Source organism: Phyllostomus discolor, chromosome 3, assembly GCF_004126475.2.
Source record: "Phyllostomus discolor isolate MPI-MPIP mPhyDis1 chromosome 3, mPhyDis1.pri.v3, whole genome shotgun sequence".
Taxonomy (NCBI): Eukaryota; Metazoa; Chordata; class Mammalia; order Chiroptera; family Phyllostomidae; genus Phyllostomus; species Phyllostomus discolor.
In genome coordinates this window covers 183,505,760-183,531,402 of record NC_040905.2, presented here as the reverse complement: position 1 = coordinate 183,531,402, position 25,643 = coordinate 183,505,760, and the positions used below count along the sequence as shown (strand labels likewise).

The following is a 25,643-nucleotide window of genomic DNA, read 5'->3' as shown; positions in this document are numbered from 1 at the left end:
CTACCCCCTTTGGCTTTGTCCATGTGTCCTTTATACATGTTCCTTGATGGCTCTTCCCCTATTTTCCCCCATTATCCCTCTCCCCCCCTACCCTCTGGTTATTGTCAATTTGTTCTTTAATTCAATGTTTCTGGTTAAATGCTCACCAGTACATGAGTGGATAAAAAAACTATGGTACATTTACACAATGAAATACTGCAGAGCAGAAAGAAAGAAGGAGCTCCTATCCTTCATGGCAGCATGGGTGGAATTGGAGATTGTTATGCTAAGTGAAATAAGCTAGGTGGTGAAAGACAAATAACATGATCTCACTTATAAGTGGAACCAATTTAGTGTTGTTTTTTAAAAAATTTATCCATAAAGTTGTATAACCATCATTACTATCTAATTCCAGGACATTTTCATCATCCCCTAAGAGAAACCCCACACCTATTAGCAGTCATTCCCATTCCCTTTTCTCCAGCCCCTGGCAACCAGTGACCTACCTTCTGTTTCTACAGACTTGCCTATTCTGGACATTTCATATAAATGAAATCATACAATACGTGGCCTTTTGTGACTGGCTTCTTTCACTTAGCACAATGTTTTCAAGGTTCATCTACATTGTAGCACGTGTCAGTACATTAACCCTTTATGTGACTGAATAATTCCTTGTACAGATATACCACCTTTTATTTATCCATTCATCCACTGATGAACATTTGGGTTCTTTCTACTTTTTTGCTACTGTAAATAGTGCTGCTGTGAACATTCGTGTACAAGTTTCTGTGTGGATGTACATTTTCATTTCTTTTGGGAATATGCGTAGGAGTGGAATTGCTCGGTCACATGATAACTGTGTGTTTACATTTTTCGGGAGCTGCCAGACTGTTTTCTGAAATGGCTGCCTCATTCTACAGTCCCGTCAGCAATGTAAGAAGGTTAAGATTTCTCCATTTCCTTACCGATACTTATTACTGCCTGGTCACCTTTGTTATTTTAGGTATTCTAGTGGTTTGAAGTCGTATCTATGGTTTTCATTTGCATTTCTCTGATGGCTAATGACACTAAAAGTCACTCGTGTGCTTATCAGCCATTTGTTTTTTGATTTCTGACTATGTGTTAATAAAGAGTCAAGCTAAAATGGCCTAATAGCATTTTCCCTAATCTGTTTTCTCTTTAAAATATTTTCCTGATCTGCCCTTTCCTCATTGCATTCCCTGTCCTATTCCCCCAACCCTCTATTATCCAAATATAACAGTAGAAACCCCAGAGAATATGGATGTGGTTTTCCTCCCTACTGCCAGCAGACTGGAGCCACTCTCTCTTTCTGATATATCTCAAATCCTAGAGGGTGGAAATGGAGTGGGTAGGTAGTGGGGAGGTACCCTTGGGGATTCTAATGCTGTAGATAATAGATAACAGTCCCCTAAACAGTTCAGGCCTAGTGCTTTCTGCTCCATACCCTAAGAACAAGCTGTTCTCATCATGGCTGGTGGGATGGGGGCCTCCCACAGCAGCAGGTCCTATTCTGAAGCAAATTCTAGACTTGACCACAGGACCTCCAGAGCAAGGAACTGAAGGGAGAACTATTCTGACTATGCTGAGTGCTACCACGGACACAATCCTTGTCATGCCTTGGGGATCCTGTGCCATCCAACTCCTTGACAATGTGGTCAATGAGAATACCATAAAATAAGGTAGTTTTTCTTCTTCTGTCAATTAAAGAGACAGGGATACCAAATCCCATATAGAAACACACTGAAAAAAGGGCACATGTGGACACATATCCAGATACACGGAACCACCCACAGCTTCCCTCCCCCACAACCTATAAACACTTACATCTAAGTGTTTCATGGTCACATCTCTGAGGGATGTACAGGATGGATGAAGCAGCTGACAAAGGATGGTGTCAGCTCCCTTGCAGAACAACATTACCCGACCTTCAGGTGTCCTCACTAAGGATAAGAAAATCAAGCAAAGTAACCATATAGGCCCATTGTTACAAGAACTTGTCTGGGCCACTGAGAGATGGCAGGAGGCTGTTCCCATGACATTTGTTTCTGATATATTTGGGGAATAAACACTCAGTGAGTGGCCATACAGGATAATGGATATGGTAAAGGCCAGTACGAGTGAGAGAGGACCTTATGGAATCAGCTCTTCCATGGGTTCAATATCACCTGTGGAAGACTCTGATGCAGAATCACTTTTAGCTTCTCAAGTTCAAGTTGCATAAAAAGACTCACACCTAGTAAGGACCAAGGATGAAGAATGACTCAAACTAATTGAGAAAAAGATAGTATAAATTTCCCCTATATTTCTGCTCCCATCTCTTACTTTAAGTTCAGGCTTTGTGCATTTATTCTCTGTTCTTAGCTTTAGTGTTCTTACAAGCCACTACTTGGGAACACTAAAGAAGGGTCCTGGCATAGAGTAGCAAGCCCCCACTGGTGTATACAAGACAATAGGAAGACATGTGACAGAGAAAGTGGGAATGGCTCTGTGTTTGTATTTGAGATGTAGTACCTGTAAGAAGGCATGTGGATGGCAGAAAACATTTGTATGTAGATTGAAGAGAAAGTCAATATGTAAAAGTATATAAAAGACAAAAAGGGGAGAGGATCCACTAGGAGGGCACCCACCAATCACAGACATCCTCTTGCGCACGTTGTTGAAGTCCAAAATAGCCAGCAGTTGGTAGACTTTGGTTTCCCCCATTTCCACTACTGTGATGGTCTCAGATGTACGGGAACGCAACACAAAGCCGAAGTTCCTGGCAGCAGTGACCAGGGCACCTTCATCTGGGGACTGAGCCTGGTACACCAGCTCACCTGGTGGGAGAGACTTGGGCAGTCAGAGCCCACAGACATGTGCGGCTGAAGTCCACCCAGAAGTGACACTGCCCACCAAATGGCTTAAATAAAAATGGAGCCCAAGAAGGGACATTTTTCTTAAAAAATTCCTCATGGTTTGGCCCTAAAAGGCCAAGTTGTATAGAACAAGTCAGTTCTTTTCTTCCCAATATTTTCAACTCATCTCACAGACCTGAGTTAGTATTACAGAGGAACGCGGTAAATGCAATACATACACATGAACAAAACATAGGCAGTTGCTCTCCAACTTTACTGGGTAAAGATGGCCCAGAGGTGGGGGTTGTTAAAATGCAGATTCCTTGGCCCTACCCAAGCTTACTGAATCCAGAATCACAAAATCTGGGAGGAGGGCCCAAGGAACAGAATTTTTAACAAATCTCCTGGGTAAGTCTCATGCAGATGGTCTTGCATAAAGTGCTCTTGTACAAGAGTGGACAAATTTAAAATAAATACCACTAAAAGATAACAATATTGATGGTTTAATAAACAATTTAAAATCTGTATGAATGAGTGTTGTCAACTTTGAAATCCTCACCTTGGGAAGCTAAGTGACTGGCTTTGTTGAACCATGCTTTCACTCTGATATTACTCACGACATTTCTTGAGCTCCCCTTTTAGAATATCACCACAACCTGAGTGGATTATTTTGGATTATTTCTCTTCTGAAGGACAATTTAATTTTTTAAAAGTTGTTCATAAGATACATCTATGGGACAATAAGACTATTTTCTAGCGTGTTTCTTGCCTTGTCATTCAAGGTAGTAAACAGACACGTCCAAATATGCTCCAAGGAACAGCAACTTGTTGGAATATTGGGCCTGGAAGGGCATGTGGTGGGACAGGTGCTCAGGAGTCAGGGGATGTGGAATTTGGGTTCTTATCTCATCTCTGCCATTCTTAGCTATAGAATTTAGTCAAGTCATTTCATCTCTTATGGCTTCAGTTTCCTTCAAACCTGGGATCATTTTCCTTGTTCTGCTTACTTCAGAGGGCTGTTGTGAGCGTTGTGGGGGGTGATAGGAATGAAAGTAGTTTACAAAAGTACGGTAATACACAGACATAAGGTGTTAATAGCTGTTTTATACGACAAGTCCATTAATTTTAAATGATGTGATTTATTTGGCTGCTTAAATTATTGTTTGTTAAGAAAAAAAGTCTTCTTCATCTATAATCAGTCATTTCTCATTGTTTCTAAAAAAGGTTTGGATAAATTTATGAACGATACAGTTATACAGTGAGGCAACAGTAGGTTTAGAGTTGTGTGTATGGAAAATATTGCAACAATTAATAATTAATTCAAGAATAAAGTCTGTGTTTCATGTCCTCACAACTGTAAGCCTACTGCTGCCCTGCCTGTATTTGGTTATTAAAGAAACTAGGATATGTGGGGGTACCTTCCTGTGAAGTTACAGACGGACAACCTATTCATCCCTTAGGAGTCCTGTCGGAGACCTTGGGGCTGATCTTGGGAACAATTCAGATGGACTCTATGACAGAACATCACAGGGTCTCAAGATCACAAGCTCCTTAGATAGCACAAAGTTTGACCCCTGACTGAAAGATCCACTGACTGAATCTTTTTAAGACCAAGAGGCTGCTTTCTACTTGAATATCTCCACTGACTAGGAGCTCATTACTTAATGACTATCCATTCCATTGCTGGGGAGCACTTCCTGTTAGAAGGTTCTTTCATAGATTAAGTCATTACAGATGATATCAAACCATCCCCACCTCCAACCAGCCTAGACTCTAAGACATATTCTCTGTCCACAAGGCCTCCGTTTCTCCTCACCTTTCACTTTCTCCTCCGACATCACAGTGTGACACAACGAGAGTGAGAGGAAAAACAAGTGCACCCAGTGATCTCCCTTTTTCACTGCTTCCACCAAAGTCTTGTCATAAAATGAAAATTTAGGATCAGCCAGGTCGTTGTAGGAGAAGCTGACCTGTTCTGTTTCCTGGAACACATAAGCCAGAACAAATTTCTCAGCAGCAGCTTGACACTTTCTAGTAAAAGGTCAATTTAGGAGCAATTTCTGTAATGTAGTAAGAACTCTTAGGAGAATGGAAAGGGAAACGCAAGATAAATGGAGGAGAACGTATGCTGCTTTTAGAAGGCCTTTTTAGCTCTGACCTGGATCATCCATTCATTTGGCCACAAAAGATCCATCCCATAGGAGACAAGCTGAGCACTGCTTGGTGGGGCCTGCTTACTCCCCCTCGCTGCCCCCCCACTATCCTGAATGATCAATGGCTAGCTTTGGTCTCTACTTTTTCAAGTCCCAAATCCATATAATCAGACACGAGGATATGAAGGGGTGACTGCTCCCCATTAGTAAACGGTATCTGAAAAAGTCTTGTCTCTGGCGATCCTCTGCCTGATTTGGGGATCTGGGAATCAAACTGAGTCCTGATATCACTAGGACATCAAGTCAGTGATATCACTGTGTTACACTATTCCTATTTCAACCCATGTTGGGAGCCAGCCAGCAGCCAACCCTGGACACAGTCAGGTCAGATGAGACGCATCTGCACAGCAGAGGCAACTGTGGCCAGATCTCCTGCCTATCTCCTCCTGTATGCCTGTCCCTGCTAGCAATAGGTGGTAGGATTTTGGGATACCTGTGTGTTATAACAAAAAATCTACGTGATGCCTCTGATTCTGCGTGAAATGACTTGCTGACCACATAATAGAGATCCCTACCAACCCTAATGTTGCCTGCTTCCCCCACCTGGGAAGTTAAGGACAAAATTAAACTATGGGCAGACCAACTGCCAGAACACTGAAGGAAACTGTTGCTAGGAACGTTGCTTAAGGAGTGACCACTCAAAAGCCTAAGATTTATTAGCACCACTACCCCTCCCATACCCTGGACAGGAGTGTAAAGAAGCAAGGAGTTCTAGTTGAGAATAATAATCCCAATACATGGAAATGAACACAAAGCATGCCCCCCACCCCCAAGATGTATAAATCAAAAAACCTAGGCAAAAAAAGTTACCTGAGACAAATTTAACTTCAATGGATAATAGTTTATTTCTATATATCTATAAATCACCCCTTGCACCCTTTTAATTTAGACCAATTCCTAGAATTTTAATAGATACCTAGTTACTAATTGGCACCTGAAAGTTTGTGCCCATAGAGCTTCATTGGCTATCTGATTAATGACCCTCTTGGTCAAAATAACTTTTGTTTAACGTGATTGATCTGTAAAACCTTCTGTGTTTTTAGAAATTATTTCTGTGGTAACCATTTCTGTTTTAATAATCACACTATGCATTGAATGTTGTATAACCTTCCCTACAAAAAGAAAGATTGATTTTTCTCAGTGAGTCAGTTGGGCCCCAAAAGCCTGGCTGTCCTCTGGCACCCTGCTGGGTGTCTCGCTTCAGTCACTTCGCCTTAGCCGTGCATCCTTTGGGGACCCTGAGACCCCGCCAAGGCTGAACCCCAGCAAACCCACAAAGGGGCTAGAGAGGAACACTGCAAGACAGGACCAAGGCTGCATTGTAAGGCATCTTCAGTACAGAACACTTGGTCCAGATTTCATTTTGAACCATTTTACTTGACCTAGCAGCATACCTGACTCCTTTCTGCCTCTAACCTGCATGGTCCTTGACTTTTTCTCAATCTTTGGACCTAATATTTACTACCATTTTCCTGGCTATGACATAGACATGACTCTCATTCTCCATTTCAGCTAGGCTACTGGAAGCCACCCTGGATAAACATTTTTTTTATTTGTTTAATTTGGCCCTGAGGCTCTGTTATCGCCACCCTGGAGTGTGGTGTTAACAGATTTTCCCAGCCCATACCAGACCTCCCAAGGATACTCCTCTAGTCCTTTGCAGTTGTGGTACTACTTGGGCTGGCCCTCAAAATGTCAAGTACAGACACTACTGTCCTGCCGGTTTTATGTTGGGGTTAGGGAAGTTTGTAGTGAGCTATATGGGCTCTTTCCTATATCCCATCTAGAAGGAGTTTTGTTACAGTTCCTTTGTCATACTTTGTGAGGAAGTATGGTCAGGTCCAGAGCCATGCCCTAGACCTGGGCAACTGCAGAGTTATGAACTCTGAGAAGTTTGTGGGTTCAGTAGTTTAAGATAAGTTGTTACATTGCACCCCCTGAGGCTTTTCTATAATTGGGCTCTTATACTGGCACAGGCATGTTCTTTAAAACTGGAAGCTGGTCAGTGGTGAGCAATAAATTAAGAGGCAGGCATGAAGCTGACCCTGCATTAGCATCTTATCTGCAATAGGGAGTCACAGCAATTTTCCACTGAAAGTGACAGAATGAGATTTGTACCAGAGAAAGTCCTCTGGTGGCAGCATGGAGAATATGTTGGAACTAGCAAGATGAGATGCAGAGAGACCAGTTAGGAGGCCATTCAGTAATCCACAAAATAAATGATAAAGTGGTGACAACATATATCAAATTAAGGGGATAGTTTGAAAATACAGGAAGATAGAATTGATATAATGTGGCTATGAGGAATGAAAGAGGGGAAAAGTTAAGAATTATATTTCCTAACTGGGTCCCTTTAGCCTTGGCCATGGATGGGGAGGGAGCTATCAAGGGTACTTGGATATATGGATCTGGAGGTCCTCAGTCAGTCGGTGGTAGGTAAAGCCATGCAAATGCATGGGATTATCCAGGGAGATATACAGATAGAGAAGAGGTACAATAATAGAGCCCTAGGGAACAGTAGCACCTATGGCCAAGGAGATGAGTAAAAGTGATGAGAGAGAGAGAGAGGGATGAGAGAGAAAAAAAAATTGATTGATTGCCTTCCATATGCTCCCTGACAAGGGACTGAACCCACAACCCAGGCATGTGTCCTGGCCAGGAATCAAACCTGCAATCTTTTGGTGTATGAGATGGTGCTACAACCAACTAAGCCACCTGGCCAGGGAGATAGTTTATTTTTTTATTGCTGAATAGTATTCCATTGTATGGATGTAGTAAGCATTTATTAAAGTAAGAAAAGGGTTGAACGGAGTGGAAAGAATCATTAGGGAGTACATTTCAGATATTAATAAAGAGGGAATACAAGACTGACTGAGGTTCCATAAGAAGTAGGAAGGGATAGAATCAGAATATATTAAGAGATTAGTATTAAAAGAAAAAGTGATACTTCTTTTTGGGACTGAAGGAAAGGAGGTAAAGGTAGGTTCTGATGTATATATAGAAAAAGATGTTTAGCTGATAGTTTGGATTTTTCTCAGAAAAGTAGAAGGTGGTATCGTCTGCTGCATATTGGGGAGAGAAGAGAGTGTGGGAGAAGGCCTGAGAGCAGTGAATTTTGGAATAGCTTAAATGGACAAGTAAGAATTAAGCTGATCACAAATAGGTGAAAATTATCCAGTGGCAACTAAGCCCAGAAGAGGTGGAGTCTCTGAATTTGTAATGGCTTGTGATGGCCACAAAGTGCTTGGCACTCTACATTAGAAACAGAGAAGATGGCTTGAATAATTCAAAGTTGAGATTTGTTGGGTGATTAAAGGGGGGAAAAGAGGGCTACTAAGGTATTTAGGATGCTTATGGTTTTGAGTACAGATCGGAACAATATAGGAAAGGACGTAAAGTCACAAGGGATTGCCAGAGGGGAGAAAAAGGAGAGCTGAGGGTTTTAAAATCGTCCTGAGAGAAGAGAGCGGGCATACCAGGAGTCAAATACCAGGAGAGCTGGAGGAGTAAGGTGTGTGGTTAGAGAACATGACAAGGGAGTTTACAGTTTCAGGGTAGCACAGTTCTTGATGGTACGATGTGGAAACTGTGGATACAGACTTTTTCGAGTCCAAGGAGTCAACTGAGAGACATATTCTTTCAGATATCTGAAAGCAACTGTGATGATGGATCATCCATAAAGAAGCCAATACTACCCAAGATTACAGCAGCGATTGGGTAGAGAGGGAAAATGTTTTCACAGTTTAAAATTCTTCAGTGATTTTATCATAAATGGGTGCTGTATCTTATCAAGTGTTTTTTCCTCATCTATTGATATGATCATGTAATTTTTGTCTTTCCTTTTGTTTATGTGATGTATTATATTTATTGATTTGCGAATATTGTACCATCTCTGCATCCCTGAGGCGAATCCCACTTGATCATGATCTTTGAGACAGCATGGATAGATCTGGAGAGCATTGTGCTAAGTGAAATAAGCCAGGTGGTGAAAGACAAATACCATACGATCTCACTATAAGTGGAACTTAATCAACAAAACAAGCAAGCAAGCAAAATAGAACTAGAGGCATTGAAATAAAGAACAAAGTGACTGTCACCAGAGGGGAGTGGGGAGAGGGATAATGGGGGAAAATGGGGGAAAATAGGGGAAGGGCCACCAAGGAACATGTATAAAGGACACATGGACAAAGCCAAAGGGGGTAGGTTCGAGGCGGGGGAGGAGGGATGGGTGGAGCAGAGGGAGTATGGAGCGGGGGAAATGGAGACAACTGCACTTGAACAACAATAAAAAATATTTTTTAAAAAGGTAAAAAAAAAATTCCTCAATGAATGAGGCAAAGAAACTACAAGATTTGTAGGTGTCAATGACAAGAGGAGTTAAGAGTATACCCAGAAGTCATATGTACCACAGGGAGAAAGGTTATATGAGGGAGAAGAGAGAAGTGGTTTAAAAGTAGTGCAGAATAATGAAAACCTTTAAGGCTTTTTGTATACCCAGTATAAGAGATGGAGGGAAAGTCATGTTTCAATCAAGGCAGGGAGAAGAAATATTTTTTAAAAAGATTTTATTTATTTATTTTCAGAAAGAGGGAAAGGGAGGGAGGAAGAGAGGGAGAGAAACATTGGTACGAGAGATACATCGATCAGTTGCCTCTCACACACCCCTAGCTGGGGACCCGGCCCACAACCCAGACATGAGCCCTGACAGAGAATTGAACCAGCAGCCCTTCAGATCACAGGCCAGTGCTCAATCCACTGAGCCACACCAGCCAGGGCAAAAGTATTTTCATGAAGAGATGAAGTTGTAGTTAAATTTGTTTACAAGAGAACAAAGATGCTCAAGAACAAAGATGCTCAGAGATGATCAAGCTGAAAATGTGCTACAATCAGTCAGTAGTGGAAGGAGGGGGAAGGGGCAAGAGCAACAATTCACTCCCTAGAAGCTATAACTTTGTTTATGTACCCAAGGTCATTAGCAGTCTTCCTGGAGGAGGATTTAAGGCAAAACACTGGTTTTATTTCCCCTTCCCAATCTCTTTGGATGGATATAGGGCAGCAATTTTCAACCCTTTCATCTCATGGCACACATAAATTAAGCACTAAAATTCTGCAAACACCAAAACTTATATATATTTTTGTCAATCTGACAAAAATAGGTATAATTTTGATTGATTTACAAAAAATAATAGTAATTTCCTACCCTTTTTGCTCCAAAGTGACTTTGTAAAATATCAGGTGACTACACTTGTACATAAGGATTTCTGGTACCAAGAATTAATGAATCAGATGCAACATTATTATGTGATGTGACCAAGAAGCTGTAACTCTGTTATATGACCTACATATTTATGGTTCAAGATAGGGCAGTCACACTGGATGGCTATTGCTGTGTTGGTTTTTGTCATTCTTTAATTTGACAACCTAAGGGAAAAAATGTTAGTGCCTCTGACTAAATTGTCAGCTATTGCATGTTTGAAAAATTTTTGCAGCACACTGGTTAAAAATCATTGATATGGGGGTGAGGCAGGAGTTGGGAGCTTGAGTGAGCCAAGTGCTGCATAAATGAAGTGGCTAAGTAAGGGCTTGGAATTGGTTCCAGTAGGAAAGGGATAGGTGAGGAGTATCCTTAACAGAGGAAGCCCTAAGAAGGGGTACTTATAATCATATCCATGAACAAAAGCTGAGATCGATCCAACACTGAAGAAAATAGTAAAAATGATCAGCTAGAGATAGGAAGAATAAATAGGGAGATAGCTTTATAATTGTGTAGGTTAGGACAACTGCGCATGTTGTTGTAGCATCAATCCTGATGCTATAAAGAAAAAAGACTGATAGATTTGATTACATAAATTAAAAGCTTTTACACAGAAAAAAATAAAAAAGAAACAAAAGCCAAAAGACAAAAATGGGAAAAATAATTGGAATGTGGCAGGCAAGGGAAGATTTGTTGTTTTTACTATATAAAAACACTTTTAAATAAGAAAAAATGGCAAAGACTATGAACAGGTAGTTCACAAAATAAGTATAAATGGGTAATGAATGAGTGGGAAGGGGAAGGAAAATAAACACATAAAAATGACTCAACCTGATTAGTAATCAAAGAAAGGTAAACTAAATGATATCATTTTTCACTAATTAAATTTCTAAAGATTAAAACATTGTTAATATCTAGTACTGACAAAGATATGAGAAAAAAGGAATTCTCATGTATTTTTGGGGGGATTACATACTGATGCAATCTATCTGGAGGGCAATATGGTAATATAATATTAAATGCATGAAAAATGTGGCTACCCTTTGACCTGCCAACTTCACTTCTAAGACTTTATTCTAAGGAAATAATTATCAGAAGAAAAGACAAAAAATTATGCACCAGGGTGTTTACCACAGGCTATTTATAAAAGCAAAAGAAAATGGAATAAAGATAGGGCTTGGTTAAAGTGAGGTATAACAATACAACTGGATACAACACTCACTCAAAACAATGATGCAGAATTTAAGTTACTGACATGGAAAGAGGACACAATGTAGTGCCAAGTGAATAAAAAGAGGCTGAAAATAGCATATATGCTATGGTTCTCTCCTCCCTCCCTCCCTTTCTCTCTTTCTTATCTATCAACCAATCATATCTAGATGTACATTCATGTGAATACATACACATGAAAAGCATATTTTACATGGGTTATCTAAACGAGATTGAGTAATTTTAACTTTTTTCTTCAGACATTTTCCTACTGTTTGAATTTTTTAATAGTGAGCATAGACTATGATGATTACATCCTCACGTGAGCATATGGTTTCTGATTTTAGAGAGAGAGGAAGAAAGGGAGAGAGAAACATATCTGAGAGAGAAACTTTGATCTGTTGCCTCCTGTATGCACCCTAACCAAGGATCAAACACACGACCTAGGTATGTGCTGTGACCAGGAATTGAATCTGCTACCTTTTGGCGCATAGAATGGTGTGCCAACCAACTAAGTCACATAGCCAGGGAAGATTATTTTTTAAGCAGAAAAAAAAACCCAATAAAGCTATTTTCATTTTAAAACACAAACCCAAATCGCTTCAAATCAACATAGGTCATTTATATAATGCTGTCTGATATTATGGGGCCAATAAAAACTTTAATATTTTAGGAACTAAGGGAGCTCCAACTTGTGTTAAAGATGCTGCTCGCTCAGCTCCCACATGCGCTCCACAGGGAGCTGTGTCCACTCACCTCGGAGATGTCCACCTTCTGTCCATTCTCATCATAGACAGCACCTGTTGGTGAGTAAGCAGAGCAGAGACTTGACAAGGTTTTAAAGAAAGGTTTAACATTTTTTATTGTAGTAAAATATATATAACAAAATTTGCCATTTTAAACATTTTTAGTGTACAATTAAGTGGTGTTAATTACATTCACAATGTTGTGCAATAATCATCATTATATTTCCAAAACTTTTCAGCATCCTAAACAGAAACACTCCATTGCTCCCTATTGCCAGCCCTGGTAACCTTTAATGTACTTTCTGCCTCTATAAATTTGCCTATTCTAGATATTGCATATAAATAGAATCATAGAATATTTCCTTTTGTGTCTGGCTTCTTTCTTAAATTTTTTTTACAGCATAACTTTTTTTATATTTAGAATTAGCTAGCTGGACTCAGTTTTTGTTGGCGACATCCAAAGCATCAGAGCCTGGAGCGAGTCGAACACATGCCTTCTTCTCCCCATCAGGCCTGATCAGGATGTTGACCTTGGCCACATCAATATCGTAGAGCTTCTTCTCAGACTGTTTGATCCAGTGCTTGTTGGCCTTGACATCCACAATGAACACAAGCGCATTGTTGCCTTCTATCTTCTTCATGGCTGACTTGGTGGTCAGGGGAACTTGATGAGGGCATAGTGCTCAAGCTTGTTTCTCCTGGGGGCGCTGTTCGGAGGATATTGACTCTGCCTTCGGAGCCACAGTGTCTTTGGCTGCTGGAATGTGGGTGGTGTATGGATCTTCTTCTTCTTTTCTTTTTGTGGCTGTGTATGCCTTTTAGCACTGCTGTCTTTGCCTTCAAAGCCTTTGCTTTGGCTTTGGTTTTGGTTTGGGCTTTGGGAGGGGCAGAGGCTTTCTTTTATTTTGTTTTGGGCTTATTTCATTTAGCATAATGTTTTCAAGATCATCCATGTTGTAACATGTGTCAGAACTTCATTACTTTTTATGACTGAATAATATTCCATTGTGTGGGTATATCATAGTTTGTTTATCCATTTATCTGTTGATGCACACATGGTTATTTCTACTATTGGGCTATTGTGCATAGTACTGCAATTAACACTAGCATATATCTATCATTGAATCCTGTCTTCAATTTTTTTTGGTATATACTTAGAAATGGAATCCCTGAGTTATATAGTAATTCAAAGGAGGGTTTTTAAAAGCTTATTTCTTTTGATTCTATCATCACAGACTTGTACTCAGGCCATTTAGCCCTCAGTGCTACAGTAAGTTCCAGACCCTAAGCCAGTGGTAAGAAGGTATCTGCTTGGGTCCCAACTCTTCTCCCTTAAGTCTGAATGAGGCGAAACTGGAAGTTATTCACTGGATCTATGAGAAACTTCTTACCTCAGGAAGCCCTCCAATCAGAAAAGTTACCTAGAAGAGATGTGAAAGTAGGGCTAGAATGTTTAGGATTCTAGGTCAGTGGATAGTACAGACAGAATGGGGGTGGAAGGCAGTCTGAGGCCAAGCACAGAAATACTCATGACCCTTTTCAGCCTCACCCAGTGTATAGTAAGGTCTAACAATAAGCCAGAGAATAAGACCCTCATCCAAATCAATTCATCCAAAAATAAGCTTTCAGAGTTTATACATATGAAACCTTGTTTGTCAGGGATAATTGGAAATATTGGAGTGTTTGGGCTTTTTTTTTTTTCAATTTAAAATCTTACATTATTTTAAAATTGAGGTGAAATTCACAGGGGCATTTAGTGCATGCACAGCATTGCACCGCTACTGCATCTCCTTAGTTTCAAAGCTTTCTCATCATCCCAGGGAAACATCCCATGTGCTCTGGGTTTTTGGATGTGATTGTCTTCCTCTGCTAGTTAGTGCACCAGACATGAATACTCACACACATTAGGACACCATCACAAAAACAAGCTTATGAATAAGGCAGGAAATAAATGAGAAATTGGCCACAGGAGACACTGAGCAAATTCTTGACTACACTTCGGTGGCTTCTCTCAAGATGTTTATTGGTCCAAGGGAGAACCAGGAAATTAGCAGCTTCAGTAAAATGCTGGTTGCTCTACCTGATTTAATATGAGAGTGAATTGACATTCCTAAGATGTTAAAAATTCCTTGAGGACAGAGATTAAGTTTGTATATGTCGGTATATCCAATGTCTAACACAATGGATTACATCTGCAAGGTACTAAATAAATACTTTTTAAATAGAGCTGAATGGGGTAAGTGATATATGCTTAGTGAACAGGGAAGGCTATGAGAATAAGAGGCAAATGTGAATTTCAGAGGCATATAGACTTAGAGCTTGAATAGTCTTGAAAACAATCTGCAAAGTAGCCCTCAGGACTCAGGGAAAGCAGGAAGACATGCATACCATATAATGTCCCATTAATAGAACACTTGTTGAAAATCATGATGTTCTGAGTCAGGGTTCCTGTTTTGTCGGAGAACACGTATTTGACCTGGCCAAGCTCCTCATTAAGGGTGGTGGTACGAGCCTGTGCTGGTGTGTTCTTTAGGGCATAAAACATCTTCTGATCCCAGTTGATATACCAACTGTTGCCCAATCTTATTATCTCAACACTAAGGAGAAAGCAAGAAAAGAAGGGTCCTGGGTCAGAGCAGGACAAACAAATACATTATCCTGGTTTCCTTACCAGCACTGTGGTAGGTCAGGGCGGGCACCTGAAAATCCTATCAGAGTGTCTTCCTTGGGGACTTACAATCAACCAGTCTTGGATCACAGCACCTCTGCCATCAGCCAACCCACTGTACTTCTGACTGTGACCATTATCACAAAGGGCACTGCCATGTGGATCCAGATACACTTGATCACTTTTGCTGGGGCATTTCCCCTCTCACTCTTTCTTCTTCCAAAACTTATCTAGGAAAAGTCACAAATTTTGAACTTCTGCAGCAGTGCAAGGCAGAATTAAGAGCTAATAAAAGGCTGCCTAGGCTTAATTAGACAATTATTGCTGCTATCGTGTGAACCCATTGGTGGGGGAGAGAGAGCTTCTTTGTTTCAGAAGAAGGGAAGGATCAGTGAAAATCAGAAAAGCTTACAGGAGCTGACCCTCTGATAAATTTCGGGGCAGAGACAGCCTACCTGTGCGGTAGCTTCTCCCCCTAATAGCCTCCTCTTCATTTTATCTGACTCTTTTCCCCCTGGTGCCTTTGTCACATCCCTCTTCTTTTCCAAATAACATGCCTTATAGATGCTTTCTGGTTAACAAGCATCTTCACTGAAAACAGTGGAGACTTTTAAGGGGACTTCTTTCTATTATCATTCATTTGTACTTAATCTATGTTAGTTTAGATCGCTTCACTAGCAACCCTAGACGGCTGTATTGAGCAACATGGGTTTTTTGTTTGAGTTGAGGGAGGAGGTGCCCAGGCCCACATTTTTGACTCTTACTTGTTGTGACCTCCCTTCCTTCACTGCACCAGCCACAACAGCAACCCCTCTAAACAGAATCATTTAATTACATCAATTCTTTTCTTAGAAAGATCTTTGTTGCTTTCAGGATAAAATCCAAACTCCTTGGCTTTACATCAAAGGCTGTCCTGGATCTGATCATACCTACCATCTAACATCTCAGTCTAGATTATTCACTGTTCTATGTCCAGACAGAGCTTTAAAAACATCAATAAAATATATTTTTTAAAAAAGCTTTAAAAACACCTTTAGACCTTTGCCCATGCTGATCTTTCTGCTCACAATATTCTTTTCTTATTTTCTGCTTGGTGAATTCTACTCTTTTCTCAATTATGAGTTTGATTATTACCTTTTCTGTAAACACCTAAGGCTTTCCAGGCAGAACTAATCCATTCCTTTCAAGGCTCCCATAGCATTCACATATATATTTCAATTACATATTTTTGACATTGTACCATAATTATTTCTTTGTGTATCTGTTTCCATGGCTATGTTGTAAGCTTATTTAAGAGAAAGGGCCAGTCTTACTCATGTTTCTTTCTCTAGCACCTAATATAGTGCTTGCAACATAGTAAGTGCTCAGCAAATATTTGTTAAATTTGTAAGATCATGTAGATAGGATGCTTTTCAGATTGGAATGCCACAGTACAGGGCTTAGGAAACCTGGAAAAAAAGGATGTGAACATGTGTTAGGGTGTGTGTATGTGAGAGGGAATGTTGAAATAGATAAAGGAGATCAGAGTAAAGAGTTACTTTACTTATTTCAATACCTGTCCAAGGTGCTCATGAGAAGGGGGAAGGAAACATCCTTCTTCTTCCCTTCTCCAACTTTTAAGAACCAGAACATAGGTCACAATTACACCTACCTACCATTTTCTCCACTGTTTGTATGGGAAAATACGTTCTGAGTTCTGATTTACAAACAAATGTTTGGACTCTAATTGATAAAGTAGGGACTGTCTGGCATATGCTTCAGCATCACAAAGTTTGTGTGTATTTTTTCTAATTATTCCATGTGCTTGTATGTCTTATTTAGTCACTTACATTATAAGCTATTTGAGGACAGGAACGATTTTTTTTTTTGTATAATCCGTATGGTATCTAACACAGTATTCTGGATATGGAAAACATTTATGCAATCTATAGATATGTCTCAGCATGTTTTGTACACCAGGCACTGTGGAAAGTAGTAGGTGAAAGAGTGCACAGTCTATGCTTTCTGAAAGTTCACCCTCTGGTTGGGGAATTAATCGTGAATTATGAAGTCAGCTCCTCTACCTGTAACCCAAAGACACCTGTGATCAAAGACACCTACCTGACATAGAGTGAAATAGGCACCAAGGTGTTGAGGATAATGAAGTAGGACCAGAATACAAAGGCGGCAGAGACAAATGATGAAGAGACATATTCTTTCCATGGCAGAAAATTCTGGAAGTAGTAGCCTTTCTGGTTCTGCCAAATGCCATGCCCAATTGCTAGGATAAAACACATGCCTCCTAAAAACAGAAAAATCTAGGAATAAAAAAAAAAGAATTAACATCCAAGGCATACGCTACTTCAGTTCTGCCTTTTGGAGCCTTATCTCTCAAAAAGCTTCTCTCTCTTCTTGATGGGTGAGGGGGCCTGGCAGGGCTGTAGTTTGTAGACTCTAGGCAGTAGTACACAGGACAGAAAAGAAAGCCCAGGAGATAGTCCTGGGATTTTAAAGGGATATGCTAATAACTAAAATATATTAAATATTAATTAAGTTCCAGGAACTGTGATAAGTACTTTACATATATTACTTAATTTAATATTTATAATACCCCTCTTTTAATAATAGATGAGGAACTTGATAAAAAGTGGAAAAGTATTTTGCCTAAAGTCATTTAGCTACTAATGAGGTGAGACAGGTTTGAACCAGTTCCAGAATCTAACCTCTTAATTACTCCATTATTGAAGTGAGGTGCTGCTTAACAAAAGTCTAAAATGTGTGGTATTGGCTTAGCAATTGGGGATGGGTGGGTGGTAAGAAATGGAAAGGGTTGAAAATATGGTATCACATTAACAGTGAAGATTGTGGTAAAACTTGAAGACAGACCATGTGTCTGCTGAGGCTGTATAGCTCTAAAGGAGGTGGTTAGAAAGACTGAAACTATTTGTGTTGACTGCCTTTGACAAGGTATTAAGAGAAAGAGTTGAACTAGGAAAATTGGCCAGTTTATAAGCAGAAATGAAAAGGAATATGGAGAAATTTGGGTTATCAAAGGACTGAATAAGCCTATTACTTTTAGACACTAAAGGGGAAGAGATACAATTAAGAACTTGAGCATACAAGGCCCGATAAGTCTTTCCAACTGAATTCCACCTGGAGGCAAAATTGAAACTAAAGATGATACCTTCTTACCCAAGATTATTGCTCCAGATGACCGCAATTTTCTTCCCATTAAGTTGAGAGAGAAAGTCATGGAAGGACAAGGAAGAGGAGAAATAAGACAAATTTGAGAACTGTGTTTCAAAAAGAACTTTGAGGAAGAAGAGATAACACTCTGGAACTCCTTTTACAAGGCCAGCATTACCCAGGTACCAAACTCAGACAAGAAAAGAAAACTACAGGCCAATGTTCCTGGTGAACATAGGTACAACACTTCTCAACAAAATAGTAGCAAACTAAATTCAACAGAGCATTAAAAGAATCATACACCATGATCAAGTGCAACTTAAGCATTAATTTAAAAAATCAAAGAAAACACAAGTAAATGGAAAGATATCCTGTGTTCATGTATCAGAAAAGTTAACATTGTTAAAATGTCCATACTACCCAAAGCTATCTATAGATTCAATGCAATCCCTATCAAGATGCCAATAACATTTTTTACAGAAATAGAAAAATAATCCTAAAATTTGTATGGGACCATGAAAGACCCAGAATAGCCAAAGCAATTTTGACAAAGAGGAACAGAGCTGGATGCATCACAACCTCCTGATTTCAAACTATATTACAAAGCTATGGTAATCAAAACAGTATGGTACTGACATAAAAACAGCAATTCCACTTTTGAGTGTATATCCAAAGGAAATTAAATCACTCTCTTTAAGACATATTTACACCCCCATGTTCATTGCAGCATCATTTCCACTAGCCAAGACATATAAATAACCTAATTGTCTATCAACAGATGAACAGATAAAGAAAATGTGGTATCATATATATACACAATGGAATATTATTCAGCCATAAAAGAAGGAAATTCTGCCATTTGTGACAATGTGGATGAACTTTGAGGGAATTATGCTAAGTGAAGTAAATCAAACAAAGACAAATATTGTATAATTTCACCTGTATATGGAATCTAAAAGAAACGAATTCATAAAAACAGAGAGCAGATTGGTGGTTTCCAGAAGCCAGGGGTTGTTGAGGGGGATTGGGTGAAGATGGTCAAAGGTACAAACTTCCACTTACAAGTTTTGGGGACATGACGTACAGTATGGTGACTACAGTTCAAGAGCAGACAGCCTCTCATTTAGTAAATCATTGCATATTTGAAAGTTGCTAAGAGTGTGGATCTTCAAAGTTCTTGCCATAAAAAATTATACCTCTGCAAGGGGATTGAAGTGTTAACTAACCTTATTATGGTAATCATTTCACAATATGTACATTTCAAATCATTGTGTGGTACACCTTAAGCTTACACAATGTTATATGTCAGTTACACCTTAACAAAGTTGGAAAACATTTTTTAAAAATTATGTAAATAAAATCATATAGCATATACTCTTTTTTATATGGCTTCTTTCACTCAGCATAATTATTTTGGGATTCACCCATGTTTTTGCATTTACCAATTGTTCATTTCCTTTTATTGCTGAGTAGTATTCTATTGTATGGATACCACACAATTTGTTTCTAATTTATTTTTTTATTGGACATTTGGGTTCTTTCCAGCTTTTGACTATTACAAAGCTGCATTGAACATTTGTGTACAAGGCTGCATAGACATATGTTTTTATTTCTTTTGTAAATATCTAGGGGTGAAATTTCTGGGTCCTACAGTAAATGTACATTTAACTTTTTAAGAAACTACTAAATGGGTAGCCCTGGCTGAGTAGCTCAGTTGATTAGAACATTGTCCCTGATCTTGCAAGGTGTGAGTTTCATTTCCAGTCATGGTACAATCAAGAAGCAACCAATGAATGCATGAATAAGTAGAACAACAAATTGATGTCTCTCTCTCTCTCAAATTTAATAAATAACCAACCCACCAAATGGTTTGCAAAGTAATTACAATTTTACATTCTACCAGGCATTATATGCCCTCATGCCTCTGCAGAATACACATGTGAGAGTATTGTGAACGTCCTCTAAGTCTACTGAATGATGTCCAAACCTGTGTCCCTTGTCACACAGTGTGGTTACCTGAAAACAATCTATCCCCACTGCTGATTATTGAAGGTCTCATCTTTGAATCACTGATGCGAAAGTATTTGAAGACAAAAGAGAAAGGCAGGAAGAGTAGGTCTAACTAGGATCGTTCTCAGAAAATGAAATTTTAATAAACTATTATGAAAATTTTCAAACATGTATTTAGGTACCATATTTTTTGGACTATAAGATGCACCCCCCCCCCCCCCCCCGCCCACCGGGAGGAATAATGGTTGTTAATGCTGCTATTGAGTTCTGTTTACATTTACATTGGTAAAATATTATGTTATTTATGTTATTAAATATTTTATCACATTTTTTTGCTTCAAAATTTTTCCTATTTTCCTCCTCTAAAACTCAGGGGCATCTTATGGTCCAAAAAATAAGGTATATAAATAGTACAATGACCTCCTACGTACGCATTGCCCAGTTTCAGCAATTATCAATTCATGGCCAGCCTTATTTCATCCAAATCTCCTGTTCTCATGCCCTCCTTTTTGTTTTAGGCAAATTTCTCACATTATATAATTTTATCTATAGACAGTTTAATATATATCTTTAAAGGATCTTATTTAAACACATAACCATAATACCTTTGTCACTTAAAAATTAGGAATAAATTCTTGAAATCATTTAATATATGAGATTTGAGAGCCGGGTGATGGATGCGGGAGAACAAAACAGAGGAGGAGTGAGATAGAACAGAAGCAAATCTACTCTGGCCCCCAGTCTAATGCAGACTCATACTGAGTAGTTCAATTCTTTGAGATAAAGGTCTCTCTGAGGTTCTCCTTCTCGATCTGACTCCCACGTCCTTACCCTTCTCTTCAGTGAGCCGTGTGAAAGCAAGGCTCTCCTCATGGTGCTGACCAAACCTCAGGGATGAGTTCTACTGGCTCTGCCTTCCTTTTCGGATCATCTGTGTGGGCTACATTGAATTTGGGACTGTATTCCTCTACCTGCCACTTCTCTAGGCCCTATGTTATTAGCTCTATTAGGGAAAGGTAAAATAATTAGAATAAATTATTACCATTATACCTATAAATATAAATATGTTTATGACATTATTAGAATAAATCATTTTAAACCCTTTGGAGCTGTGGGAGAAGATTGTAGGGTGACCTCCAACACCCTGGCTCCATCTGTATTGCCTGGATAACTGAGAACTACCTGTGGCTTCCACTGGTGTGCCCTGCCTCCACTGTTAGACTATGCATCCCCCAGGCCAGATCTAGCTGCTCACGCTGACCCAGTAGAAAGGAAGATCACCACTATCAGACCACCCCCCAAAGGACAGGGCTTCCCCATCAGCATGAGACCTTCAGGGGCAGGACAAAATGTGCTCTTTCCTCATTCCCAGAGCTTTTCCTGCCATCTTGAAGCTTTCTGAGTCCTTACACATGGTCTGTGTTTCTTATTATTGTGATGGAGTTTATTAGTACTTAGTCTCTTAAAGTTTCACTTTGCTTCCTTTCTTTTTTTTTAAGATTTATTTACTTATTTTTTGAGAGGAAAGGGAGGGAGAAAGAGAGAGAAAAACATCAATGTGCAGTTGCTGGGGGCCGTGGCCTGCCACCCAGGTATGTGGCCTGACTGGGAATCGAACCTGCGACACTTTGGTTTGCAGCCTGCGCTCAATCCACTGAGCTATGCCAGCCAGGGCTACTTTGCTTCCTTTCTATAGGAAGAAATAAAAAATTAGTGTTGCTACAAACCCCAGAGGTTATTTGTTTATTACCAGAGCCAGTCAGACCAAAGACCCTCGAGCAGACAGCCTCTCATTTAGCAAACAGTGGTTCTAGTCAAGGCTGAAATGATACTCAATTTTGTCATTCTTGACAAAAATGACCAAGAACTAAGGTCATTACTGTCACAGTGGGGCTCCCAGGTTTAAGTACTCCTTGTTCCTTTGGTCCTTTACATCTGTGCTTTTCATTGTGCCTTATCCCAGAAGTGTATCCTGGATTTCTGGCATCATTCCAATCTCAAGCACTCTGCTTCTCTGTCCCACAAATATACCCAGAGTACTTAGCAGACCAGTGTGCAGATGGCATTGCCACTGCCAGCTCTGGTCAGTGGGGAGAGGGAGAGGGATCAAACTCTAGTTCAGCTGTGGGCTCAGCTGCTTTGCTAAACATGCTTCTGGTGTCTGCCAGATGTTCTGCTAAGAAACATTTCCAAAAATGGGAAAAAGTATTTAAATCAGGAAGGATTTTTGCTTCAACTTCAAGAAATGCGATTACATCTAACTATATTAACAATGTCCTGGCAAGAACACCATGTAAAACTGCCGAGCTGATAAGAACCCAGCTAATTCAAGAACATTTCTTTATTTAATAACCATTCAAAGATACTTCCTGAGCACTACTCTGTGCAAGGCACTTCCACGAGTAGGGAGATGGGTATGACATAAGCTCTACCTAGAGGCTCATTAATTTGGTAGCTCAGATACTCACTATTTCCAACAACCAGCAAACAATAATGAAGCCCCTATTACGTGTCAGGCATTGTTCTAGGGATTGAGAACACAGTGGTGAGAAAAGACAATGTCCTTACTCTCAGAGACTTTATAGTCCTGTGGAGATAGGTGGGCAACAGACAAGTTAAGAAATGGAAAAATACAACTTAAATAGTGGTTAACTGCTGTGAGAAAAATAAAAGAGGTTAAGAAAGATCTTGGTAGGGATAGCTACTTTATTTTATTTTTTTATTTCATTAAAAATTTATCTTTGGAGCTCATAAATGGGTAAATTCCAAAACAGTAGCAATACAGAATACTTAAAAACATTTTAATATTTCTTTCTACTCAACATTCCCCCTTTGTTTTGCTTTCTATAAACAAACATACTGGATTAAAGCAACAATACTCTTAAACACAAGTTCAATGCTGAGTACTTTCAATGACCTATTTTGAGCACATAATAAAGCAGAGGCAATTAATTTTCTTGAACATGTAATTTCCATTCAGAGCTTAGCAATTACTTTAGCTTCACATTATTCTGTCACAAATGATATAACCAAATGGCCAAAGTAGCTAAAATCATAAAACTATTTTATTATCCAAGTCAAGCATATGTATACAGTTAATATAAAATAACAGTTACACTGGTACACATTTCTTTTGCACCCTACTAGAAACATGCCAAAATAATAGGCTTTATTAAAGAATGAGGTCCTTGGGCAAAGGGGAAAGAGGAGTTACATCATTAAAAACCATTGGAAAAATTGTAGGTAAAAAGAAATCTGCCTACAATTTAACCAAATAAAGGAGGAAAGGGGAGTACAACATTAGGTCTGATGTCAGTTCAGGAAAATACATTTATCATTCCATTACAGACTTGTTCATTAGTTCAAGGGCTCAGCAGCTGTCTCTCCAGGCATTAATCTCCCACTGTTTCTTTCATTTTGTTCTTTTAGTTGTGGTTCATTTTATCCATGGTATCTTCTTTTTAAAAAAAAAACATTTTATTGATTATATTATTACAATTGTCCCATTTTTTTCCTCCCCTTGATTCCCCTCTATCCTGCACTCCCGGGTTGCTGCCCCCTGCCCCCCACCAGCATTCTGCCACCTTAGTTCATGTCCATGGGTCGTACATGTGAGTTCTTTGGCTTCTCCATTTCCTATACTATTCTTAAGCACACCCCCCTGTCTATTTTGCACCTACCATTTATGCTTCTTATTCCCTGTACCTCTTCCCCCATTCTCCTCCCTCCTCCCTCTCCCTTGCTGATAACCCTCCATGTGATCTCCATTTCTGTGGTTCTGTTCCTGTTCTAGTTATTTGTTTAGTTTGTTATATGGGATTTTTTTTTAGGTTCAGTTCTTGATAGTTGTGTTTGTTGTCATTTTACTGTTCACAGTTTTGATCATCTTCTTTTTCTTAGATAAGCCCCTTTAACATTTCATATAATAAGGGCTTGGTGATGATGAACCCCTTTAACTTGACCTAATCTGGGAAGCACTTTACCTGTACTTCCATTCTAAATGATAGCTTTGCTGGATAGAGTCATCTTGGATGTAGGTCATTGCCTTTCATGACTTTGAATACTTTCCAGCCCCTTCTTGCCTGTAAGGTTTCTTTTGAGAAATAAGCTGATAGACTTATGGGAACTGCATTGATGGTAACTATACCCTTTTCTCTTGATGCATTTAAGATTCTCTCCTTATCTTTAATGTTGGGTAATGTAATTGTGACGTGCCTTGGTGTGTGCTTCCTTGGGTCCAACTTCTTTGGGACTCTCTGTGCTTCCCAGATTTGCATGTCTATTTCCTTTGCCAGAATGGGGAAGTTCTCCCTCATATTTGTTCAAATAAGTTTTCAATTTCTTGCTCTTCCTATTCTCCTTCTGACACCCCTATGATTCAGATGTTGGAACATTTAGTTGTCCCATAGTTTCCTGAGCCTCTCCTCATGTTTTTGAATTCTTGTTTCTTCCTTCTGCTCCAAACCATTGATGTGAGTTCCTGTTTCCTTCCTTTCACCATTGGTTCTCTGTACATTTTCCTTTATTTCACTTTTCCTAGACTTCACTTTTCCCTCTATTTTGTGATCATATTCAACCTTTTCTGTGAGCATCCTGATTACCAGTGTTTTGAACTCTGTATCTGATAGGTTGGCTATCTCTTCATCACTTAGTTGTATTTTTTTTTTTTTTTGGAGCTTTGATCTGTTCTTTCATTTGGGCCATTTTTTTTTTTTTTTTTTTGGTCTCCGTGAACCTGTTATGCAGTAAGGGGTGAAGCCTTATGTATTCGCCAGGGTGGAGCAATTCCTGTCGCTGCATTGTGGCTCTGTATGTTGGAGACGGGTCCAAGAGGGAAGAATGCCTCTTGGTCAGCCCTCAGCTGGCCTTCAGTCACTTCCTCCACTACCCACAAACGAATTGGGCCCCTCTGGTTCTAATTCCAGGGTGGGTGTTTACATTCTAGGACCCTGTGGGTCCCTCCAATGAACTCTTCTGTGAGGCTGAGAGTTTATTCTGCCACTTCAACCCCCATAGGTTTTCTCAGTCAGAAGTTTTGAGGCTTTAGTTCTGGCACTGGAACCCTGGGTTGCGTGGTCTGTCTCCCTTTAACATTTCATGTAATAAAGGCTTGGTGATAATGAACTCCTTTAACTTTACCTTATCTGAGAGACACTTTATCTGCCCTCCCATCCTAAATGAGAGCTTTACTGGATAAAGTAATCTTGGATGTAGGTCCTTGCCTTTCATGACTTTGAATATATCTTTTCAGTCCCTGCTTGCCTACAAGGTTTCTTTTGAGAAATCGGCTTATAGTCTTATGGGCACTCCTTGTATCCAAGAAGAAACATACCAAGACACATCATAATTAAGTTACCCAAGATTAAAGATAAGGACAGAATCTGAAAATATCAAGAGAAAAGAAGTTAGTTATATACAGGGGAGTTCCCAGAAGACTGTCAGCTGATTTCTCAAAAGAAACTTTGCAGACCAGTGGGATTGGCAAGAAATATTCAAAGTGATGAAAAGCAGGGGACTACAGCCACCATTGCTCTATCCAGCAAA

The 25,643-nt window shown here is 39.5% G+C and overlaps 1 protein-coding gene across 1 annotated transcript in view; it reads right to left on the bottom strand.

The window, feature by feature from the left end:
- LOC114503423 (phospholipid-transporting ATPase FetA-like) overlaps positions 1 to 25,643 on the bottom strand; it is a 77,772-nt gene that overhangs the window by 15,200 nt on the left and 36,929 nt on the right. Inside the window, exons 11-16 of the mRNA XM_028521003.2 lie at positions 17,025 to 17,221; positions 14,645 to 14,853; positions 12,267 to 12,310; positions 4,651 to 4,816; positions 2,628 to 2,816; positions 1,825 to 1,940 (exon numbers count right to left, since the gene is read on the bottom strand). Coding sequence (XP_028376804.1) covers positions 1,825 to 1,940; positions 2,628 to 2,816; positions 4,651 to 4,816; positions 12,267 to 12,310; positions 14,645 to 14,853; positions 17,025 to 17,221 — 921 coding nt within the window. The remainder of the gene's footprint in view (positions 1 to 1,824; positions 1,941 to 2,627; positions 2,817 to 4,650; positions 4,817 to 12,266; positions 12,311 to 14,644; positions 14,854 to 17,024; positions 17,222 to 25,643) is intronic.